Source organism: Myotis brandtii, unplaced genomic scaffold (genome assembly GCF_000412655.1).
Source record: "Myotis brandtii unplaced genomic scaffold, ASM41265v1 scaffold612, whole genome shotgun sequence".
Classification (NCBI taxonomy): Eukaryota; Metazoa; Chordata; class Mammalia; order Chiroptera; family Vespertilionidae; genus Myotis; species Myotis brandtii.
The window spans coordinates 1,544,157-1,564,067 of NW_005370328.1; the positions used below are offsets into that span (position 1 = coordinate 1,544,157).

Below are 19,911 nucleotides of genomic sequence, written 5' to 3' on the forward strand. Positions count from 1 at the left end.
GCCTTTTCGCTACAGAAAGGTTTTTGTTAATTCCTCTCAGGGAAACTAAGACAGGAATAAGTGAAACTGACTACTGCTGATACATTGCATTGAACAAAAGAACATTTACCATGAACAGAAGGGGAAAGAAAAATGTCCAGCCACCGAGGCTGAGCGGCATGAATTATATTCAGCAAAACATTAGCAAGCCCCTGCCCCGGCCAGGGCGGCTCAGTCGGTTGGGCGTCATGCCACGCACCCGAGAGGTTGCTGGTTTGATTCCGTAGGGTCAGGGTGCATGTGGGAGGCAACCGATCAATGGACATTTCACTCTCACATGGATGTTTCTCCCCATCTCCCTCTCCCTACCTCTCTTTCTAAAAGTCAATTACAAAATCTTTTTAACAGTTATTAAGCTCTTACGAGGTGCAAATCCTCCCCAAACACTGTCACACATATAAAGGCTACCTCCTGCCGGAAAGCCTTCGTCTTCAGATGGAAATGCCAGCTCCCTGCACTGAGCATCGGTGCACAATCACGCTCCTCCCAGCCCTGGTCCGGCGTCTGTTTTGCATCAGTGACTCCCTCCCAGTATGAGCCCCCCTCACTCCATGGTCAGCCTCCTGGGGGCAGGATCCTGGCCTTCTGTGTTACATCCACCCCTCCCACATTCACATATACGTGAGAATATACGTGAATAAAATGTTCTGGGTGTTCTGTTTTTGGAAACATCACTCTTATTTCAAAACCTTCTTTTGTGAAAGATGTATACACCCATATTTTAAAATCATTCGTTGGGAAAGCTTCTAGTTTTAAGCTGGCAGAGCAATTAATTTCCTGCCTTATCCTCAGAAATGACCCCCTCCCCCCGGCCCCGAACTTGGAGGATTATAAACATCTACAAAACGGCATCTTCAGGAATACCAGGAAACAGCAGGGGCCCCAAATCATAATCTATGTGCCGCCAGATGAGAGGGGCAGCATCCCAGACTTAAAAAGGAAGGGAGAACATGCTCTAGCTGGTGTGGCTCAGTGGACAGAGCATTGGCCTGCAGACCAAAGGGTCCCAGGTTCGATTCGGGTCAAGGGCACATACCTCGGTTACAGGCTCCTTCCTGTCCAGGGCCCTGGTCGGGGCTTGTGCAGGAGGCAACCAATCGATGTGTTTCTTTCACATCAATGTTTCTCTCTTGTCTTTCCCTCTCTCTTCCACTCTCCCTAAAAAAAAAAAAGGAAGGGAGAACAAACCAATGAAATTCCATCCTGTTCTTCCTCCCTAAGCCCAGGACGCTCAGCACTGGGATCGAACTGGAAGGTCAGAGTTGAAAGTGGCCTCTGGGAAGGAGGACCTACCCTGAAAATTGGGGCAAGGGTGGGGGTGGGGGTGCGCGCAGGAGTATGCCACCCAGCATCACAAGTCTCTGAACATACTTACTACTTCAACTAGGCACATGTTTTACTTGGTAAAAATAGAGTAAAAAAGAAAGAATTAGTGCACCAAAAATTACCCTTAGATTTAAGTTTTCTTTCTACTAGGACACTTTAATTAACTGCATCCCTCTTAGTAATTGATGCCCTATTTTTTATAGTTTTTATAAAATACGCAAACATATACTTGCTCATTTTTTAAAACATTTTGCTTCCATTTCTTACATTTGACATCTTTAACAACGCTTCCCATAAGCAAGTCTACATAATAAAACATATAAAAATGCAAATGAGATAGTCAACAGAAACTAATGTATTTTATAATGCCAACTCCTTTATAAGTTTTGAGAAAATTATATACACATTCACTAGTCGATGTACAATATTTAATGTCTCTATCTGAGCCCAAATTACTAAAGACGATGATCTATTTTTCTGAACTCATGTCCTTTTCCCAAACTAAATCAAATGAAGAAAGCGATGGGAATTTCCTCACAAGCTATTTCATACATGGATGCCCCTGAACTTTACTGAGTCTAAACTCCAAAACATGTGCAGGTAAATCACTTTGGTATTCAAAACACTAAGGGATGTTTATTTGCTGTTGCCATTAAGAGCACAATTTATTGCGGAACATTTAAATCTAAGTCCTAATTTATTTAAACTCTATAAATGAAAGGCTGTTAAATTCGAGGACACTGACATTTGATAGATAAGAATTTCATCTCAATTTTTAATACGTTCTTTCATTATTATTTTTGAACAATATAAAATTTTTGCAAGATTAAGAGGACAGAAAAATAGAATAATTTAAATGATTATGGCCTTCTGAAATTCTATGTTTGGCATGGTCACACAGTAGAGGAGAAAAGAACTCTTGAATAAAGTTCAATTCAACTGTGTATGTATTTTTAATTATACCTCCTTTGTTCTACAGACAAGAATTTATAAGGAACAAAGTAAAAAACAAGTATCTCTCATCATGGTTAATAGATAAATAACGGTTACTAATTAGTTGTTATCTCTTTTTAAATTGTACTTTACAACTAAACCATTAATATATGATATCCTTAGTAAATGAACTACATTCAATTAACCCTTAAAAATACTTGAGAAACTTTGGCTGGTTAAGTAGGCTAACCACTCCTGTAATATTACTTCATCTGCTATTCTATTGAAGAAATTCTTTTTATAAGAAATATTAGAGGCCCAGTGCATGGATTCATGCACCGGTGGGGTCCCTCGGCCTGGCCTGCACCCTCTCACAATCCAATACCCCTCAGGGGATGTTGGACTGCCAGTTTCAGCCCGATCACCACAGGCCAGGCTGGGACCCCACCGGTGCATGAATCCGTGCACCAGGCCTCTAGTATGCATATAAGATCTTTGGTTAATCTCTTCCCGCCCTCCCCCCTCCCTGCTTCCCTCTGAGATTCATCAGTCTGTTCCATGTTTCCATGCCTGTGCGTTGTGCATTGAGCATCTGCCCCCTGGTGGTCAGTGCGTGTCATAGCTACCAGTTGAACAGTCAAACGGTCAAATGGCCGAATGGTTGAACAGTTGCTTAGGCTTTTATATATAAAGATAAGATAAATTCAATATAAGAAAGAATATAAAAAGTATAAAAGTAGCAAGTTCTAAGTAGTTCAGATTTGGCACTGATGCAACAGGCTAAAATAATTTGCTAGTGTATTCACATGCCTTATAGCCATTAGCAATTTGAAGGTTAATATAAGTGATAAATAGAAAACATCTCTGAATTAAGCTTGATAAATTAAAAGTGTTTTAAACAAATCAAAATCTTACAGAGGTAATTCATAGTTTCTTTTTAACAAATAATAACCAGAATGGTCTTGATGTTATTCAATACTACTGAGTAAAATTTTGACAATATATCTTCACTTTATTTAAGAAAAGGAAAAGAAATATTGAAAGGTCACATTAAAACTTTACTTTATCATGAATATAATATTAATATGCTAGACTGAAATAATTATGTGTAGATTCTTTTATGCAAACACTATTTAGCAATGTAGTTTAGGACATTAATGTGTGATACTTTATGTATCTCTTATGTTGACATATGTTTAGCTAACATAGATTATGACATAGGTGTTGGTCATCAATGATATTTCTAGAAACCCATTAGTTTCCAGGAGCTTGGAAGTTAATGGCCAAGGTATTTCAATTAGTGTCGTCTGCTCTCCAACTCTACGGTTAGGGCCTATCCAAATTTTCAAAACTGTTAATGTGATTTAGGGGATATTAACCTCACACAATGTCCCATTAAGCTCTTATCCATCACGGGGGCTAGTTAATTAGCCTTGGAAGAATTTTCTCTTCCAAGAATCTCACATTTAGAGCCCTGGTGAAAACTCCTTTTTGTCTCTGCCATCAATGGCCCATGGGACTGGCTTAGGGTGTGGGAGGCAAATTGCAAACAACCGCTACCACTATCTACGTCCTCATGGGCGGAGCGGAAGAAGTCATCACAAGAGGGCCCTTTGGTTAATCTCTTCCCGCCTCAGTGACCCCAGTGCACCTTCTGAGGTTTTCAAACGGCAGAACATTCTCAGTGTAAGTAAATTGCTCTGAAATTCCTCCTTACTTCCTTAAATTCGTTTTAAATTTTTCAGTTAAAGATGACATTCAGTATCATATTAGTTTCAGGGGCACAGCAGAATGGTTAGACGTTTATGTAACTTACAAGGTGATCCCTGATAAGTCTAGTACCACGCCCCATGCCCCCCACCCCAACACCATACACAGTTACTACAACCTCCTTTCTTACTTTTTCACTTAATCACAAACCTTAGAGTTGGATTCATTTTGGGGTCATTAATTCTTTGAGAGGAATTTCTACCTCCCCAGGAGCCTTCAGGATAAAGGGTGGAAGACACCAAATGGTTGAGCTACAGAAACCAAGCTGGAGGCAAGGCTTCCTATAGGGTCTGCAGGGGCTCGCTGCATGCGGGGGCCTCTGAGCCATGCAAACAAGAGTTGAGGAGGCACCACCGGGTTAGGACTACACGTGTTCAGTTCTTCCCCCAGGATTCGTATTGGAGAGCCAGGCAATGAGGGCGGGTGAATTGCACTGCCCTCTAACTGAAGCCTGGAAGAGGACTTGACCAAGGAGATAGAAGACCCGGATCCACAGGTTCTCTATGTTGGTAAACAGCTAAATTATTATCATTATGTATTATTAGAGGCCCGGTGCATGAAATTCGTGCACGGGTAGGGTCCCTAGGCCTGGCCAGCGATCAGGGCCTATCGAGGCCTTCCTTCCCCCGGCTGCCGGCTGCTGGTTGGGGCCTTCCTTCATTCCATGCTGCCCCCTGGTGGCCAGTGCACGTCATAGCGAGTGGTCGAACTCACAAGGGGACAATTTGCATATTAGCCTTTTATTATATAGGATTACTTTTGCTGTTGGAAACATCATTCGTGCTAACTTAGTCTCCAAAAGATCTGATAATGAATCTGGTCCTGCAATATAAAAAGACGTTAATTGATCACCCTAAGTCAAGTCAAACCCAACCTGAAGGATCCAATGGTGAGGAAGTAAAACACGTGCAGAACAGACGATCTATTGCCTTTGCACCTGAACTCAGTTCACTTGTGTCCAAGGGTGAGCTGCCGCTGCAAAACTCCATCTCTATGAATCCATAGCTTACAAAATCTTACGAAGGTTATTTCATCAAATCTTCATAATAGTATCTCTGTTTTGGACCCGGGGAAATTGAAGGCTTGAGATAACTTTCTTATTAAACTACATACTGAAATTTGGTTAGAATTCTTATTACATGTCATTAGTATTATATTTGGGCAGAAACTGTTAGAGCGTTTAAGTTGCATTTTTTAAAAACTTGTTAACCGACTATGGTTTAGCAAATGTAGGGGTAAAGAGGTAAATCACGAAAAAGGTTTTCAGTGGATGATAACACACATGGTAAACACTTCAACAATTTTAAAGACTACATACTGAAAACTCTGGGTTCCTAGGAGGGCAAAGCTCCAAGAACCCAATAATTCCTTGCCCTATTAGAACATACTGATATATCTATGCTTAGATGTTTAAGCATATACAACATTATGCATATATTCTAGTTTTTAACAGCTAAATTCTTTTTAAAAATATTTTTATTTGATTTCAGAGAGGTATGGAGAGAGAGAGAGATATAGAAACACCAATGATGAGAGAGAATCATTGATTGGCTGCCTTCTGCACACCCCCTACTAGGGATTGAGCCCGCAACCCGGGCATATGAACTGTGACCTCCTGGTTCATAGATCGATACTCAACCACTGAGCCATGCCAGCTGAGCCAGAGCTAAATTATTTTTAACGACTTCCAGTTCCAATATTATATAGTGACACGATTCCCCAGTAAGTCTTCTAAACATCTGGAAAGAACTGATAAAATCTTAGAGACTGGCATACAGGAGGGAAAAGTAGGTTTAAAGAGCGAGTTGAGATAATAAAGCATAATTATTAAGAATCTAGACTTCAGCACTGAGTAGCTTTATTTTCTAGTCTGTACACTGAGAGGAAATGATAGCATCAACATCCCAGGTTAGCTCTGAGGATGACACAGAACTCTGGTCTCAGTGCTTCCAGATGTTTGGCTTCATCCAAGACGTAGACATTGTACAAAACGATGCTGAACGATAAACAGGCAGCTCTGCTCCCCTAACGATAAACGACCATCCACGTATTTATTTCTTAGAAACTCTAGCGGGAACTTCCGTCACTAACCACCAACTGTGATTGCATGTGGCGCTACACCTACGTTTGAGAAACATGCTGCTCGACATGACTATGCTTTACCTTTGAGCAGGACTGAAACAGTGTATCCACTTTCATTTTGGGGGTCCTTTTATTAGCTTTCTTGATCTGCTGATATCCCTAATAATAAGTGTTTTTTTATAAACTAGCCTGTGCAAGCCCTGTCCCGAGACTGTAATATTTAAAAAACGACAACAACAACAAGTCTAAGCTTTAGGGAGAAAACCAATTACAGAAACAGCATTAAAAACGCCAAGCACCGGGCAGAAGCAATTCTGGATCAGTTTACAAAAGTGATTGATGAGACTCTAATCCAAGCTGAAGGACCCGTTTCACGACGAGCTGTGACCATTCCGCACACTTCATTAGCTGCCATAATTAGCCTGGTGTTGCAATTTGTCAGAACTGGTGGGGACAATTTTCCTCGGAATGCAAACATCAAAAACACAGGGTCTCTCAGACTTCCGAAGGGGCTGGGTGAGAGGCTTTTTCTGGCCTCTGTTAACGAAAAGATTAATTATTGCTGATGGGAGGCTGGGCGGTGATTGTCACTCTGTCCATGTGCATTACTTTTAGCATTAGAGAGAGGACGTGGGTGACACCACGCCACTCCATCAAGCGGCCTCACGTTGGAGCACAGAGTCGCTTTTAATATCCGGGGCATTTCTGATGGGTTTTTCTTCCTGTTTGCAGGGTCCAAGACTCACACCTAACCTATACTATAAAAGGCTAATACACAAATAGACCGAACGGCAGAACAACTGGAACAACTGAACAACCAGCTGCTATGATGTGCGCGGGCCACCAGGGGGCGTGTGTGGAACATGGTGGGCCATGGATGCAGTGGGATGGTGGAGCAGGTGAGAGGGGGCACCAGACCAAGGCGGGTGCTGGTTGCTGTCATCAGGGCGAGCCTCTGGTGCTTACTGAAAATTCTTTGCTCCCGCGCACTGCTGTCCTGCCCTGGCACTCGCACCTGCTGCCAGCGTCGGCCCTGCTTGCTCCCGCGGTCAGCACAGGAGCCACCGCTCGCACCCACTGCCGGTGCCCGGTGCCGGTCCCAATCGCTTGGTGCCATCAGCAGCTGCAAGCAGCAGCTGCCTGCCCTCATCACCCCTGAGGGCTTCTCCACCTCCCCCTGCTCCTGAGGGGCAATCAGGGCAGCAGCCGCCGCTCGCACCCACTGCTGGCACCGGCCCCAATCGCTCTGCACCATCAGCAGGTGTGAGTGGGGCCAGCGCTGTCAGTACGTAGGAGCAGTGGCAGCGGGAGCGGGGCTGATAGCAGACAGAAGACTGGGGTCACGGTGGGAGGGGCCTGGCAGGGGTGCAGAGGAAGGGCCGAGACCCGCCCCTGTGCCTACCGCAGCCTCGCTGCCCACAATTCCTTTCAAGGTGCACGAATTCATGCACTCGGCCCCTAGTTCATTGATACAAGGATTTTCAAACAGCCTCCAAAATATTGAGAAGTTGGGTCGGCGTACTTTGCCTCAAGTTTTAGCTTCTTCCTTCCTTAACTGTGCAGATCAGCAAAAGAGTGGTTCCGCATATTTCTATGATGGAGACATCGTTCAAATACGTTTATATATCTTCCAAGACCACATGTGTTCAACAATCTATGAGGCTACATTCATGTCACCAGTATTTATGAATAGAGCAATGTCATCTCAAGCCTGGATGAAGGGGATATACTTTGATTTTCCACAATATAAATTCATGAAATCTAATGAAGAGGGATGGGAGGAAGGGGACTCTTACTTAGTTTCCTTAAAACAAAACTGATTTAGTCCTTTGGCTATAGGCCAGGTTTATCCAAAATCAACAGTGCAATGGCTATATGCAGTGTCATTAAAATTTTTGCCAAACTCTCTTAATTTTTAATCCCCTTGGCTGTATCATTATTTAATTATTTGCATTAAGATAATTATTGCTAAGCCCAAACTATGTTTGTTTGTTTTTTAAATCTTGTTCCTTGAACTGACCTGTAAACTAAAAGGAGTAATTTAGTGATACGTGGAGGGAGGAGCCATAGTTGAAGAAACTGGTAGTGTTTTCAAATCCACTTCATAGCAGAGAAGAAGTGTTAAAGTGAAAAAACATAACAACAACAACAACAACAAAAAAAACAAAAACATAACAACATCAGAGGACAATGCTTGTCTGAGTTTCCAGGGGTGGGGATTCCCCACAGATTCCATCACAATCAAGTCATTTTCACCTCAAACAACTGGGCAAATATGTCACTTAGAGATGGGTTGGCCAACGGAAATACAATGTGGAAGCATCTTATATAATTTAAATTTTCGAGTAGTCATGTTAGAAATAGAAACGAGAAAGAGGTGAAATTAATTGGATGGGAATAAAATATTTTAACCCAATAAGTCCAATTTATGGTCAAGGTGTGGGCATGTTTCGAAGTTCTTTTGTTGAGCATAACTTCAATTGGAAGGAAACATAACTTCATGATTAGATAGAGTATCTACAATTTTTGGAAACACATCTGGTTTGACTATCGGGTGAAAAAAGTTTCGCACACCATCTTGGTTGTTTCGTTCTAGACTAGCATGAATGACTCTCAAAGATGCTGCCCCCAATCTTGAATGGAGGCGTGCATACTCCTCTACGGTAGTCAGCCTCAGAGCCGGAGCCTTTTCAGAGAATGGCTGAGACGAAATGAGAGCAGGATATGAAATGAAAGATCCTGAAGGTAAGGAGTCAACGTAAAGTAGAAGTTTCAAAATACTTGGGAGAAGTGTGAAACCATGGCTAGGCCAACACAAGAGTTCGCTCACAGATTGGATTACCTGGAGAATTTTATTGCTATGATGCAATGCACTCGAGCCATATTGCGCACGGTGCCCAGAAGCCACAAATCCTTCTGAAGAAGCTCTTATTCCGGAAAATGAGATTAGAGGGAGATCATTAAACCGACTCTCTAATTCTGGAGGAAGTGCTCTTGCAGGCTGAAGTGGAAAATGACAATCTGTTTATGTCCGTACAGGCGGAAATCTCTCTACACCCAGGAACATTCCCAATCTCTGCTGAAGTTCACCTCTGCTTCAAAGTCCCTAACGTGACACACGGGTTTCTAACTCTCCACTGTCACAGACTGTATCAATGATGCAGACTCCAAGACACAGAACCTCAATGGTTTAAGAACAAAAAATAAAACAAAACGACAAGAGTTCAGTCTAGAGATTTGCAGAAAACTTTAATACACCTTTACTCCAATCTTTGCTCTCTGACAAAGCAAGTCATTGGAGTTCTAATTCCATTGGACACTACAGACCTTAGTAAATTGTTATTTTTAAGATGTTCGCCATTAGAACAAAAGGTTGAAATCAGATTATGTCAAAGGGAGGGGCACTGCCATATTGAAAGGCCTAGCCCAACATTTCAACTTCTTACTCAAGTGCCACCATGGTAGTGTTTTCATTGGAATTTATTTTTATATAATTTCTATACTTGCAAAATTTGGACTCATTCCCACATCTTTATAAAGCAGACAGTTGGGAGTAATAACCGTAAGCAAAAACTTAAAAAAAATTGTTACACTTTTCTTCATTTCTAAACTAAAAAATTAGTGTCCAATAAAATTGATGGCATGCAAATGCTGTTTTGCATTTGTATATTTGCACTTTTTTTTTCTTGAGAGAAGGTCTATAGCTTCAATTAGATTTTCCAAAGAGTCAGAGGTCAGAAAAGATATCAAATGATTCATTTGAAGTCTTAACATCATTTCTGAAGAAAAAGAGCAGTCTCTTCATAAAACCCACATCGCCACTCTTGCATTTTAAATCAAACTTCTCACATCACATAAATGCCAGAGCTGAGGTTGGCAAAGAGAAGTCAAACCACGTGGCTGAGTTGAAGAAAAGCAGATGCCTGACTTATATTAGTGACCCAGTGAGTCCGTGCGGCCGGCCAGGTCTTGGGCGCAGACGTCCAAGCCCACGACCATGGAACATGCACTTGTAACGGACCCTTTGTCTGGCGTCACTCTTTCTCACTATACTTCCGCAGAGAAAATAACCATAGGGTAGAGCATCACTTTGATATGCAGATTTCAATATTTATTTCTCCTTCCTACCCCATCCGATGATGCCTTTCCTCTATGTGGGTGTGTCCACAGCTGAGCAGAAAGGACTAATGAGCTCAATGGGCAAAGACAGACAGATCCTGAGTATATGCAGTAGACAGACGTACATCAGTTACTGTGATCCGAAGGCAACTAACTTTTTGACTCTAATGTTTATAAATAAAAACAAGTTACACTGTCATCCTATGAGGTCATGATATATAACAACAATAAAAATGATTATTCATTTACCAAAAATTAAAAAGTACATACAGGAAAGAGGGGAAACTTGAAAAGAAGTGTCTTTCTTTGCTTTGAGCAATAGACTTTACTGAGGCAGTATTTTATGCTCTATTGCACCTGTAGTAGAAAGAAGCTTTCTTGAAAGTGTGTCATCAAAAATCAATCCTTAAATTCACCAATGATTATTTTACCGTAATACTACTAAGCGGTAACTTTACGGTATATTAATGCATGGGCTAGCCCAGCTGGCGTGGCTCAGTAGCTGAGCATGACCTATGAACCAGGAGGTCAGGGTTTGATTCCCAGTCAGGGCACATGCCCGGGTTGCGGGCTCCATCCCCAGTAGGGGGCATGCAGGAGGCAGCCAATCAATGATTCTCTCTCATCATTGATGTTTCTATCTCTCTCTCCCTTTCCCTTCCTCTCTGAAATCAATAAAAATATATTTAATAAAACACATGGGCTACATTCTTGGATGATTTTCTTCATAGAATGCCGAATACTGAACATTTAATATCTGAACATCTCCCAGTCGACAAAATCATCCAACTTCATATCCTTTTTTTATCAGCATCTATGTCTACTACAGATCCGTCAGATGAGAGTTCGAAAGTCAAAGCATGACAAATTTTATCAGTAATGTTTCGGGGTGAAAGAAATAAGTACATATATTAGCTAAAAATATACCTAATATATCCTATCATTTTTTTTTCTGGAATACTTTTAGAATTTTTACTGTACATTGAAATTTAGGTCATACTTGCTGTGAATATGGAAACTTACTTTCAAAACTGAGTATACATTTTATATATCACAGCCTGTACTGCCTTAATTATGCTGTTAGAACCAGAAAGTATATTCATACTTGCAGATTAGATTGCTTCCACCCTTTGGACATTATTTATGCACATTAAATGTCAACATGAAAATGACAGATGATTTCTGCATTCAATTAGAAGAACAATATGCGGTGTCTCAAAAATCATAGAGATTAAAGTCAGCAAAGTTTCGGCTCCAAACAAAAATAGTTTCAAATTCCACTTAGTTCTTTTAAAAAATTGCTATTTTGAAGAAAATGCTTTCACCTTTTTTTCAGGGTTTGTAGGCTTTAGCAATATAAATGAACTTGTACTGATTAAGTCAACAAATAAAATGGAAGCAATTTTCTTAAACAGTACACACGACATAAAAGTGGAGGAAAAAGTATATTGCAAATGCTATTTGTTCTTCATCATTGCTATCCTAAAGGTCAGCCTGACACGTGGTACTAAGTTGGTGAGCTACGAAGAAATTTGGACAGATATGCCTCCAGCCCAGTCTTCCAATGATGAATCATTTGATTCATAAAGGAACATACTCAGAAAGAATATAGAATGAAAGTAATAAAACACTGAATGCATGCACATAAAACATATTTTATGTAAGCTAAGAAAATTAATTTTGGACTTGGATCCAATTTTTAAATTTTTTAAGAATTGATTTTAGAGAGAGGAAGGAAGAGGGAGAGAGAGAAAAACATCAATGATGAAAGAGAATCATTTATCGGCTGCCTCCTGCACGCCCTCTATTGGGGATCGGGACTGCAACCTGGGCATGTGCCCTGACTGGAATCGAACCAGTGACCTCCTGGTTCATGGGCCGACCCAACCACTGAGCCACACCGGCCAGGTTGCGAATGCAATTTTAATAACAGCATTTAACTTTTCTAAACACTAAACTTGCCAGCTACATTTAACTTCACTTGGGAGAGGGGCTCTAAAGGAAGCAGAGGGAGGAAACTGGTCTGTCTCCTGGGATTGGGCATAAGTGAGTCAGTCACTGTGGACGGAAGGGATTGGGAAGATACTGGGTGTCGGGAGGAGCTGAGTTCTGTGTTGAGCATAATCGGTGTGAGCTGTCACATGGATAAGCAAAGAAATCAATTGAAAGAGTAATACAGCCACATTTCTCCCCCCTCTAATGCTGCTTACAGGCAAGTTGCACGATTAAATGAAGAAGGTAGGCAAAGCAAGGCATTTGTAATACAACAGACAAATGACAACGCCTCGCTAGTGAGACAGCATAATAAGGACCATCTAATTTTCTCCTTAAAATCCATTTATTCTCCAAAGCCCTCGATCATCATCAAGGGAGCACATTTTTCAACCAAGGAATTACAGAGGAGGAGAATTAGATTTTATTAAATATTCCAATTGTGGTGAGCAAACTCTTCGCAAATAGCTCTTGGAATAGATTTAATAAGAAAGGAAGGTCAATATCAGTATCCTTACAGCCAACATTGTGAAATATTTCGACGACTTTTGTGCCTTGATAGTATTTCATTAGTATCCTTAAAGTCAGTTGCTGCCTGGGACTATCAAGTGATCACCTTTTAGTTAGTTAATTATCTGATATCTCATATTTGTTAAACTTTCAACACGCTAGCAGATTTAAATGTTCCCCTTTAGTATGTAACCTTGTAACAGCCACATAAAAAGTAACTTGTAAATTAATGCAGAGTTAATAACATGATTATCAACCTGCCACTTATATAGCAGAAGTTACAAGTTGTAGCAATATGGCTTCTAGCATCTTTTTTAGGGTGACTATAAATGTCTAGTTAAGTAACTCTGTGAAGAATGTCTTTATGAAAAGATATGCTGTTTTTAGGCATAATGGGGAAAATATTCAGTTAAGCATGTTCAAATAAATTAAATCCACAATATTAATTTTCATGATGGAACGATTTCTTCAAATGAATTCGCCAGCAGGAAGCCCAGAAGTGAAAAATGTAACTGTTGTTATTCTGGATTAGCAATAATGCAGAGAAGACTCGCATATGTTGAACTTTTAGAGACAAACTTCACGAGGAACTCTTCATAATTGGAGTTCAAAACTTTCCGAAGAAAAATTTCATAGGCAAGGTGTAAAACCTCTGGTTGCCAAATGAAGATCCTGGCCCTCACCACAGTGCCAGGTGCACATCTGGGGCAAGCGTCCTACCTGGGCTGATGCAAATCTTACCAATCTCAGGAGAAAACATTGGCCATCCTCTCTTTGGAGCTGCGTGTCCCCAGTAGGAGGCGTGCAGGAGGCAACCAATCAATGATTCCCTCTCATTATTGATGTTTCCATCTTTCTCTCTCTCCCTCTGCCTCCCTCTCTCTGAAGTCAATAAAACATATTTAAAAAACAATAATCGGCCTTAACCGGTTTGGCTCAGTGGATAGAGCGTCGGCCTGCGGACTCAAGGGTCCCAGGTTCGATTCCAGTCAAGGGCATGTACCTTGGTTGCGGGCACATACCCAGTAGGGAGTGTGCAAGAGGCAGCTGATCGATGTTTCTCTCTCATCGATGTTTCTAACTCTCTTTCCCTCTCCCTTCCTCTCTGTGAAAAATCAATAAAATATATTTTTAAAAAAAACAATAATCTGATAGATCTCTCAATCTCAGACTTTATTGCAGCTACAAAATAAATATTTTTAAATGGCTTACCATGCCTTATAAAAACGCATTCCATTACGTTTGCTCATTACTCAAAAGTAATATTTTAGATTCAAATGCAAATTGAGCCTTTAGGTTAAGACTTACAGACTAATATGGTCTGATCTAATCTACCGAAAATCTTGGACACATCATTGCACATCATTTCATTCATAAGTTAAAATTCAAATCAGAAACTCTTTCAAAGCCACTTTTAAAACCATAATTGAAAATTACTACACAATGTAAGGAATCTATTAGAAGCAAGACAGTGGTTACAAAGCAAAGGTCGTATAAACATATTCATCTCAACAGTTCACATTTAACCATCCTATAGGTTACATATTTTTCCTGCCAATGACATGCCAATATTTGGCTCTGTGCAATGTTCTAAAGTACATAACAAACTAGACAGGGTATATATAAATATTACAGGCAAATATAAACGGACCTATTGATTTATAATAAAAATTATATAAACGTATACTTTTCCTGAAACCTACTGACCCCAAGAAGTCTGACGCCAGGGTCATAAAAGGGAGGAAATGAAAGAATTTCAGTCCCCGATGTATTAGTGAGAGAGAAAAAGGAAAGAAAAAAAAAAAGAAGCCCTCCAACTGAATATTGGATTATTGCAGGCCATCCTCATAAGCAAAATATTTCCCCTCAATTACGCCTAATGATTTAACTGTTTACACTCACTAATGAAATGAAACAACACAAAACAAACAATTGCAAGGGGCTGTTTTTCCGCCAGTGCATCGTCATCTATCAACACGTTCGGGAAGATTCTTAAAATTCTGTGAAGCTGGCCTGTTGCAACAGAGAGGCATATTTTATCGCAATCGGGGCATAGAAGTAAAATCGCCCCTAACCGAGGCGTGCGGCTCCGTGTACAGTGCAGCCGTAATGAGGCCCACACGCCGCCCGGGCGCATCAATTACCATCATCATAATCACGGTCGTTAGGCTGCATGCTCATTACAACCGGGGTCCCGGTGACAGCGGATTCAATCACCGGGTGCGACGGGCAAGCAGCCCCGGTCCCACCCAAGTTTCTGCAGACGGCGATGTGCCACATTAAACCTCTGATACGTTCCACATCCCCCTCCATTCCCGGAGCCCTCGGCGGTAGAGGTCAGCTTTATGTTCTGTGCAATATGCTTAGGCCCTCGAAATTAATTCTCTGGAGTGCTGGATGTTTCTAGGCTTTGGAGCTTCTCAGTTCTTGTTTAGGACCAAAATGCACGTGAACAATACAAAACAAAACACACAAAAAAGAAGGCTGCTCTGCCGGTGTCATTCACCAACAATAAAGCAGGCCAACATCAGTCTCTTCCCGAGTTTTGCGAACAAAGGAAAACACGAACAGTCCCACTAAAGTCAGTTGTCTAAAGTGAACATAAAAACTAATTCCAATTAAGATAGAGGGGCCTAGCCCTAGCCGGTTTGGCTCAGTGGATAGAGTGTCCGCCTGCGGACTGGGGGGTCCCGGGTTTAATTCCGGCCAAGGGCACATGCCCGGGTTGCAGCTCGATCCCCACCGGGTTCAATTTCGGCCAAGGGCACATGCCCGGGTTGCAGCTAGGGGGCGTGCAGGAGGCAGCCAATCAATGATTCTCATCATTGATGTTTCTCTCTCTCCCTCTCCCTTTCTCTCTGAAACCAATAAAAAAAATATATTTAAAAATATATAAAAAACATGTTTAAAAAAAAGATAGAGGGGCCTAGATCATTTCTGCATTGGTTAACACAAACATATGTAAATGTTTTGACAATCAATAAAAAAACATGTTTAAAAAAAGATAGAGGGACCTAGATCATCATTTCTGCGTTGGTTAACACAAACATATGTAAATGTTTTGACAATCAAAAGAATGTTTTTAGTATACGGAGCTTTTAATTGTCCAATACTTTTAGATCTACCCAAATAGATTAAATTAATAGCGACTGGTACATTCCCCTTATTAAGTTTCACTTCAATTTCAGATATTGAAACGAGCACAATGAAGAATTTATAAATACAAAGTAGATACCAGCACTTAAAAAGTTTGGCTATTTAACACACAATTTAACTCCAGGCATTTTACAAGTACATCAAAGAAATATGATTAAGTTATATATCATTTGTACTTTATTTTTTAATAATTGATGTCTATACTTTCAAGAAGAATGATATATATGTTATTTTTCATTATTGATTATCATACTTTCAGTAGAAAATAGCATTATTTACTCTCAACTCCCTGACTTTGTGATATCTTTGTATAGTGTTATTCATATTACTACATTAAACATAAAGCAAAAATATTAAAAATATTTGACATATTCATCAATCTTGTGTGATGTAATTCGAGAAAGATTAACATTTGCTTTTCTCTCAACTGACACCCTTCAAAACAACTGTGTGACAGATTATTTGAAAATTATAATCTCTCTGCTTAAAGATGGTAGAAGAGAAAGACAGTTCTCTGTGTAGACAATCTTCAACCATGATGGAAAGGGTGAAGAACAGGAACCGCAAATACTTGAGCTGTTACTTGGCTGAAAGCAATCTATTGTGCTCAACTACATCATATGTGCATTTACAAGTTTTTAATAGTCCGTCTTCCCCTAGCAGAAGCCTAAAACCACTCCAGCCTTTTCCTTCTTCAACATTCTGAATGTCACAACTCCAACCTCCCTAAAACTGTCTTTAATCAACTAAAAATGAGTAAATTGTGGCCCCCAATTTCTGAGATCAAGAAACAAAGTTTTATAAAAAAAAGAAAAATAAGCCTGATTTTAGCAGTTTATGGGGTACAACAAGTCTCACCCAAATCACTTAATATCAAATTGAAATAAAAATATTTTTAATAATTCTAAGGTTTACATATCAATAATAGAAGGACTACTTCCGTATTGTGCAGGTTATACTGCTACAGAGAGGGATGACTTATTTATTTAATACGGTTATTTGAAGAGATTAGAAGGAAGGTGGGACGAAGTAGGAAAGGAAGGGAGAAAATGAAGGGAGGGGAGGAGAGAAAGAGAAATTCAAATTTGCATTTAATGTTTTTCTACGTGGTTTTGTGTAGGGTTAAGTAGACGAATGATTCATTAAAATTTAAAGAATTCCTATACATTTCTTGCTTAATTTTCAGGGTCTACAAGAACAATTACTCATCACTAATTCTTTAACTATATGTACATTCTAAAAGTATAGAAGGGTACACAATGACTCCTAAAAAACAACAACACCCAAATAAACTATTTTTCTTTTTAATGAGTATCCAAAAATCTCTACATCTCCATAAACTGCTTACTTAAGTGAGATACAGGCGTATTCTTGGAATATGTCAGGATGCATGAAGTGAATCTGTTGTAGAAAGCCAACAAGTACCATATTCTTTTAGGAAGAGACATTTGCATAAGGATCTTTGTTTTTCTGAAGTAGCTTCATGTCCAATGGTGAGTCATTTGTATTTTAGACGGTATTAATTGTAATTCATATTTGTTGTCTCTTTTAGCCTTTTCAAGGGGACACTATTTTTTTTTAATGTTGCGTCAACTCACCTTGCCACCGATCCACTTGTTAGGGCTTTCATCTCTGAAACGGTGATATCCATAAGCGTCAGTACCATACTTGGTTGATAAATGCATTGATGGAACGTACCTTTCATTCTTATGGTAGGAAGAGAATGGCAAAAACCTGAAAGACCAGTAAGGTGTTATTCTTCATTGGATTTCTAGAGACGTCTGATTAAAAAAAATAAAAATTCAGCCTGGCTGGTGTGGCTCAGTGGTTGAGCATCAACCCATGAACCAGAAGGTCACAGGTTCTATACAGTAAGGTGCTATTCTTCATTGGATTTCTAGAGACGTTTTGATTAAAAAAAATAAAAATTCAGCCTGGCTGGTGTAGCTCAGTGGTTGAGCATCAACCCATGAACCAGAAGGTCACAGGTTCTATTCCCAGTCAGGGGACATGCCTGGGTTATGGACTCAATCCCCAATGGGGGCATGCAGTGGTTTATACAAACACGTCATTACTTGAATGTCTGGGCAGTTGGAGAACAACTGGTAGAGGTCTCAGAAAGCACAATTTAAAAACAGCCAATTAGCTTCAGGGAAAAATGGAACCATTGCAAATCTATAGTCTTGATGCACTGAGAATTAACATACTTCCTATTTTTTCCCCAATAAGAAAAATTACACTTACCATTTTGTTCTGATAACTCTCTTTCATTTCCCCTCATTTTTATAGGCACTTATAATTCTAGATTCTCCTCCAACCCATCTATTTCACTGGCAGATAATTCAAACTGACAAATTATGAACCCCAGTTGCCTGTTGGGTCAAGCCTACATTATTCAGCCCGGCTGTCAGGCCACCCAGCATGCACTGGGTTGGTTTGCCTTTCTACCACTCCTGCCCTGTCCTAGTTTTATGACGTGTTGGTCTGCATACACTAAACTCGTATGTAATATTCTCAGAAAGTATTCCAAATTGTCCATTATGTCGATGTTATACATCTTAAAGTCTTTAGACTTAGAGGTCTGTAATAACAAAATTCCACTATTCTGTGGTCATTTATTGAAGAGAAAAAACAAACATTCTATTTTCAAGGAAACACGGAACAACGAGAGAGCAATCGTCACCGTACAGCTAAGAAAAGGATCTTTTGTAGACAAATTCTAGAACTTCTTAATGATACACAAGCTTATTATCTGTGTCCCCAGTGTTCTAAAGCACCAGACTTCATTAGGAAAAAAAAATTAAGCTGGAAAAATGGAGGCAGCTCTTTGCAAATTTCCGCTGGAAATGGGCTGGGAAAGGCAGAAGGCTGGATCAAAAGAGGGTAATCATGCTAACTGTGCCCCGAGCACTGCGTGGGTGATACGATTTGCACACTAACTACCTCTCTCATTACTGCTTGTTTGGAGTGTTCTGTGTTAATGGGGTTAGCTAATCTAGTATTTTAACTTAAAAAGGCTCCGCTGATTAATAAATGTTGCACACTGTGCTAGTAATTAAAACAAATGGGAGAGTTACAAATAAAAGTTGAATTGTTAAGAAAACACTCTCTGAAAACATATGATAATGCCTATTTACCATAATACAATAACCGTTCAGAAAGCATGCGGATTGCAGAGGGCTAAAGGGTTTGAAGAATCACATAAGTAAAGCAAAAGTTTTGAGGCGTGTTGAACTTCCTTATCACTATTCTTTGGTAATAAACAGAACCAGGTCTCATTTCTATACACTACATTTAAAAAGCATTTTTTTTCTGAAAAACATCAGAAAAAAAAAAGTGGGTTTTTTTCCATTGATTTTTAGAGAGAACGGAAGGGAGAGAGAGAAAGAGAGAGAAACCCTGATGTGAGAGACACATATCGACTGGTTGCCTCCGACTGGGGTTGGGGATCGAACCTGAAACTCAGGTATGTGCCCTTGACCAGAAGGAATCAAACTTGAGACCAGAAGGGCTATAGTTTAAATTGTGTTCTTTAATTAAAATTCTATATATTTTGCTTAATAACTATGATACCATAGCAACCAGTTAATCACAATGCATAGCCACATGCAGAAGCTGCAACCGTGAATTGGAGAGATATTTAAAAGGCAGAAAGGAGAATCTGAGGACCAATATGACGCTGGAGAAGGAGAACAGAGAAACTCACATGTCCCTACCCTGGGTATAGCGTTGGGCCTGCAATTCACACTCAAGACAAGAAGCTGGCCCTGGCCGGTTTGGCTCAGTGGATAGAGCGCCGGCCTGCGGAATGAAGGGTCCTGGGTTCGATTCCAGCCAAGGGCACATGCCCGGGGTTGCATGCTCAATCCTCAATAGGGGGCATGCAGGAGGCAGCCAATCAATGATTCTCTCTCATCATGGATGTTTCTATCTCTCTCTCCTTCTCTGAAATCAATAAAAAATATATTTAAGAAGGAGGAGGAG

At 40.3% G+C, this 19,911-nt stretch overlaps 1 protein-coding gene across 1 annotated transcript in view; it reads right to left on the reverse strand.

Moving 5' to 3' along the window:
• SPATA17 (spermatogenesis associated 17) overlaps positions 1-19,911 on the reverse strand; it is a 65,274-nt gene that overhangs the window by 7,510 nt on the left and 37,853 nt on the right. The window contains exon 9 of the mRNA XM_005879888.2: positions 17,526-17,661. Within this exon, the coding sequence (XP_005879950.2) occupies positions 17,526-17,661 (136 nt within the window). The remainder of the gene's footprint in view (positions 1-17,525; positions 17,662-19,911) is intronic.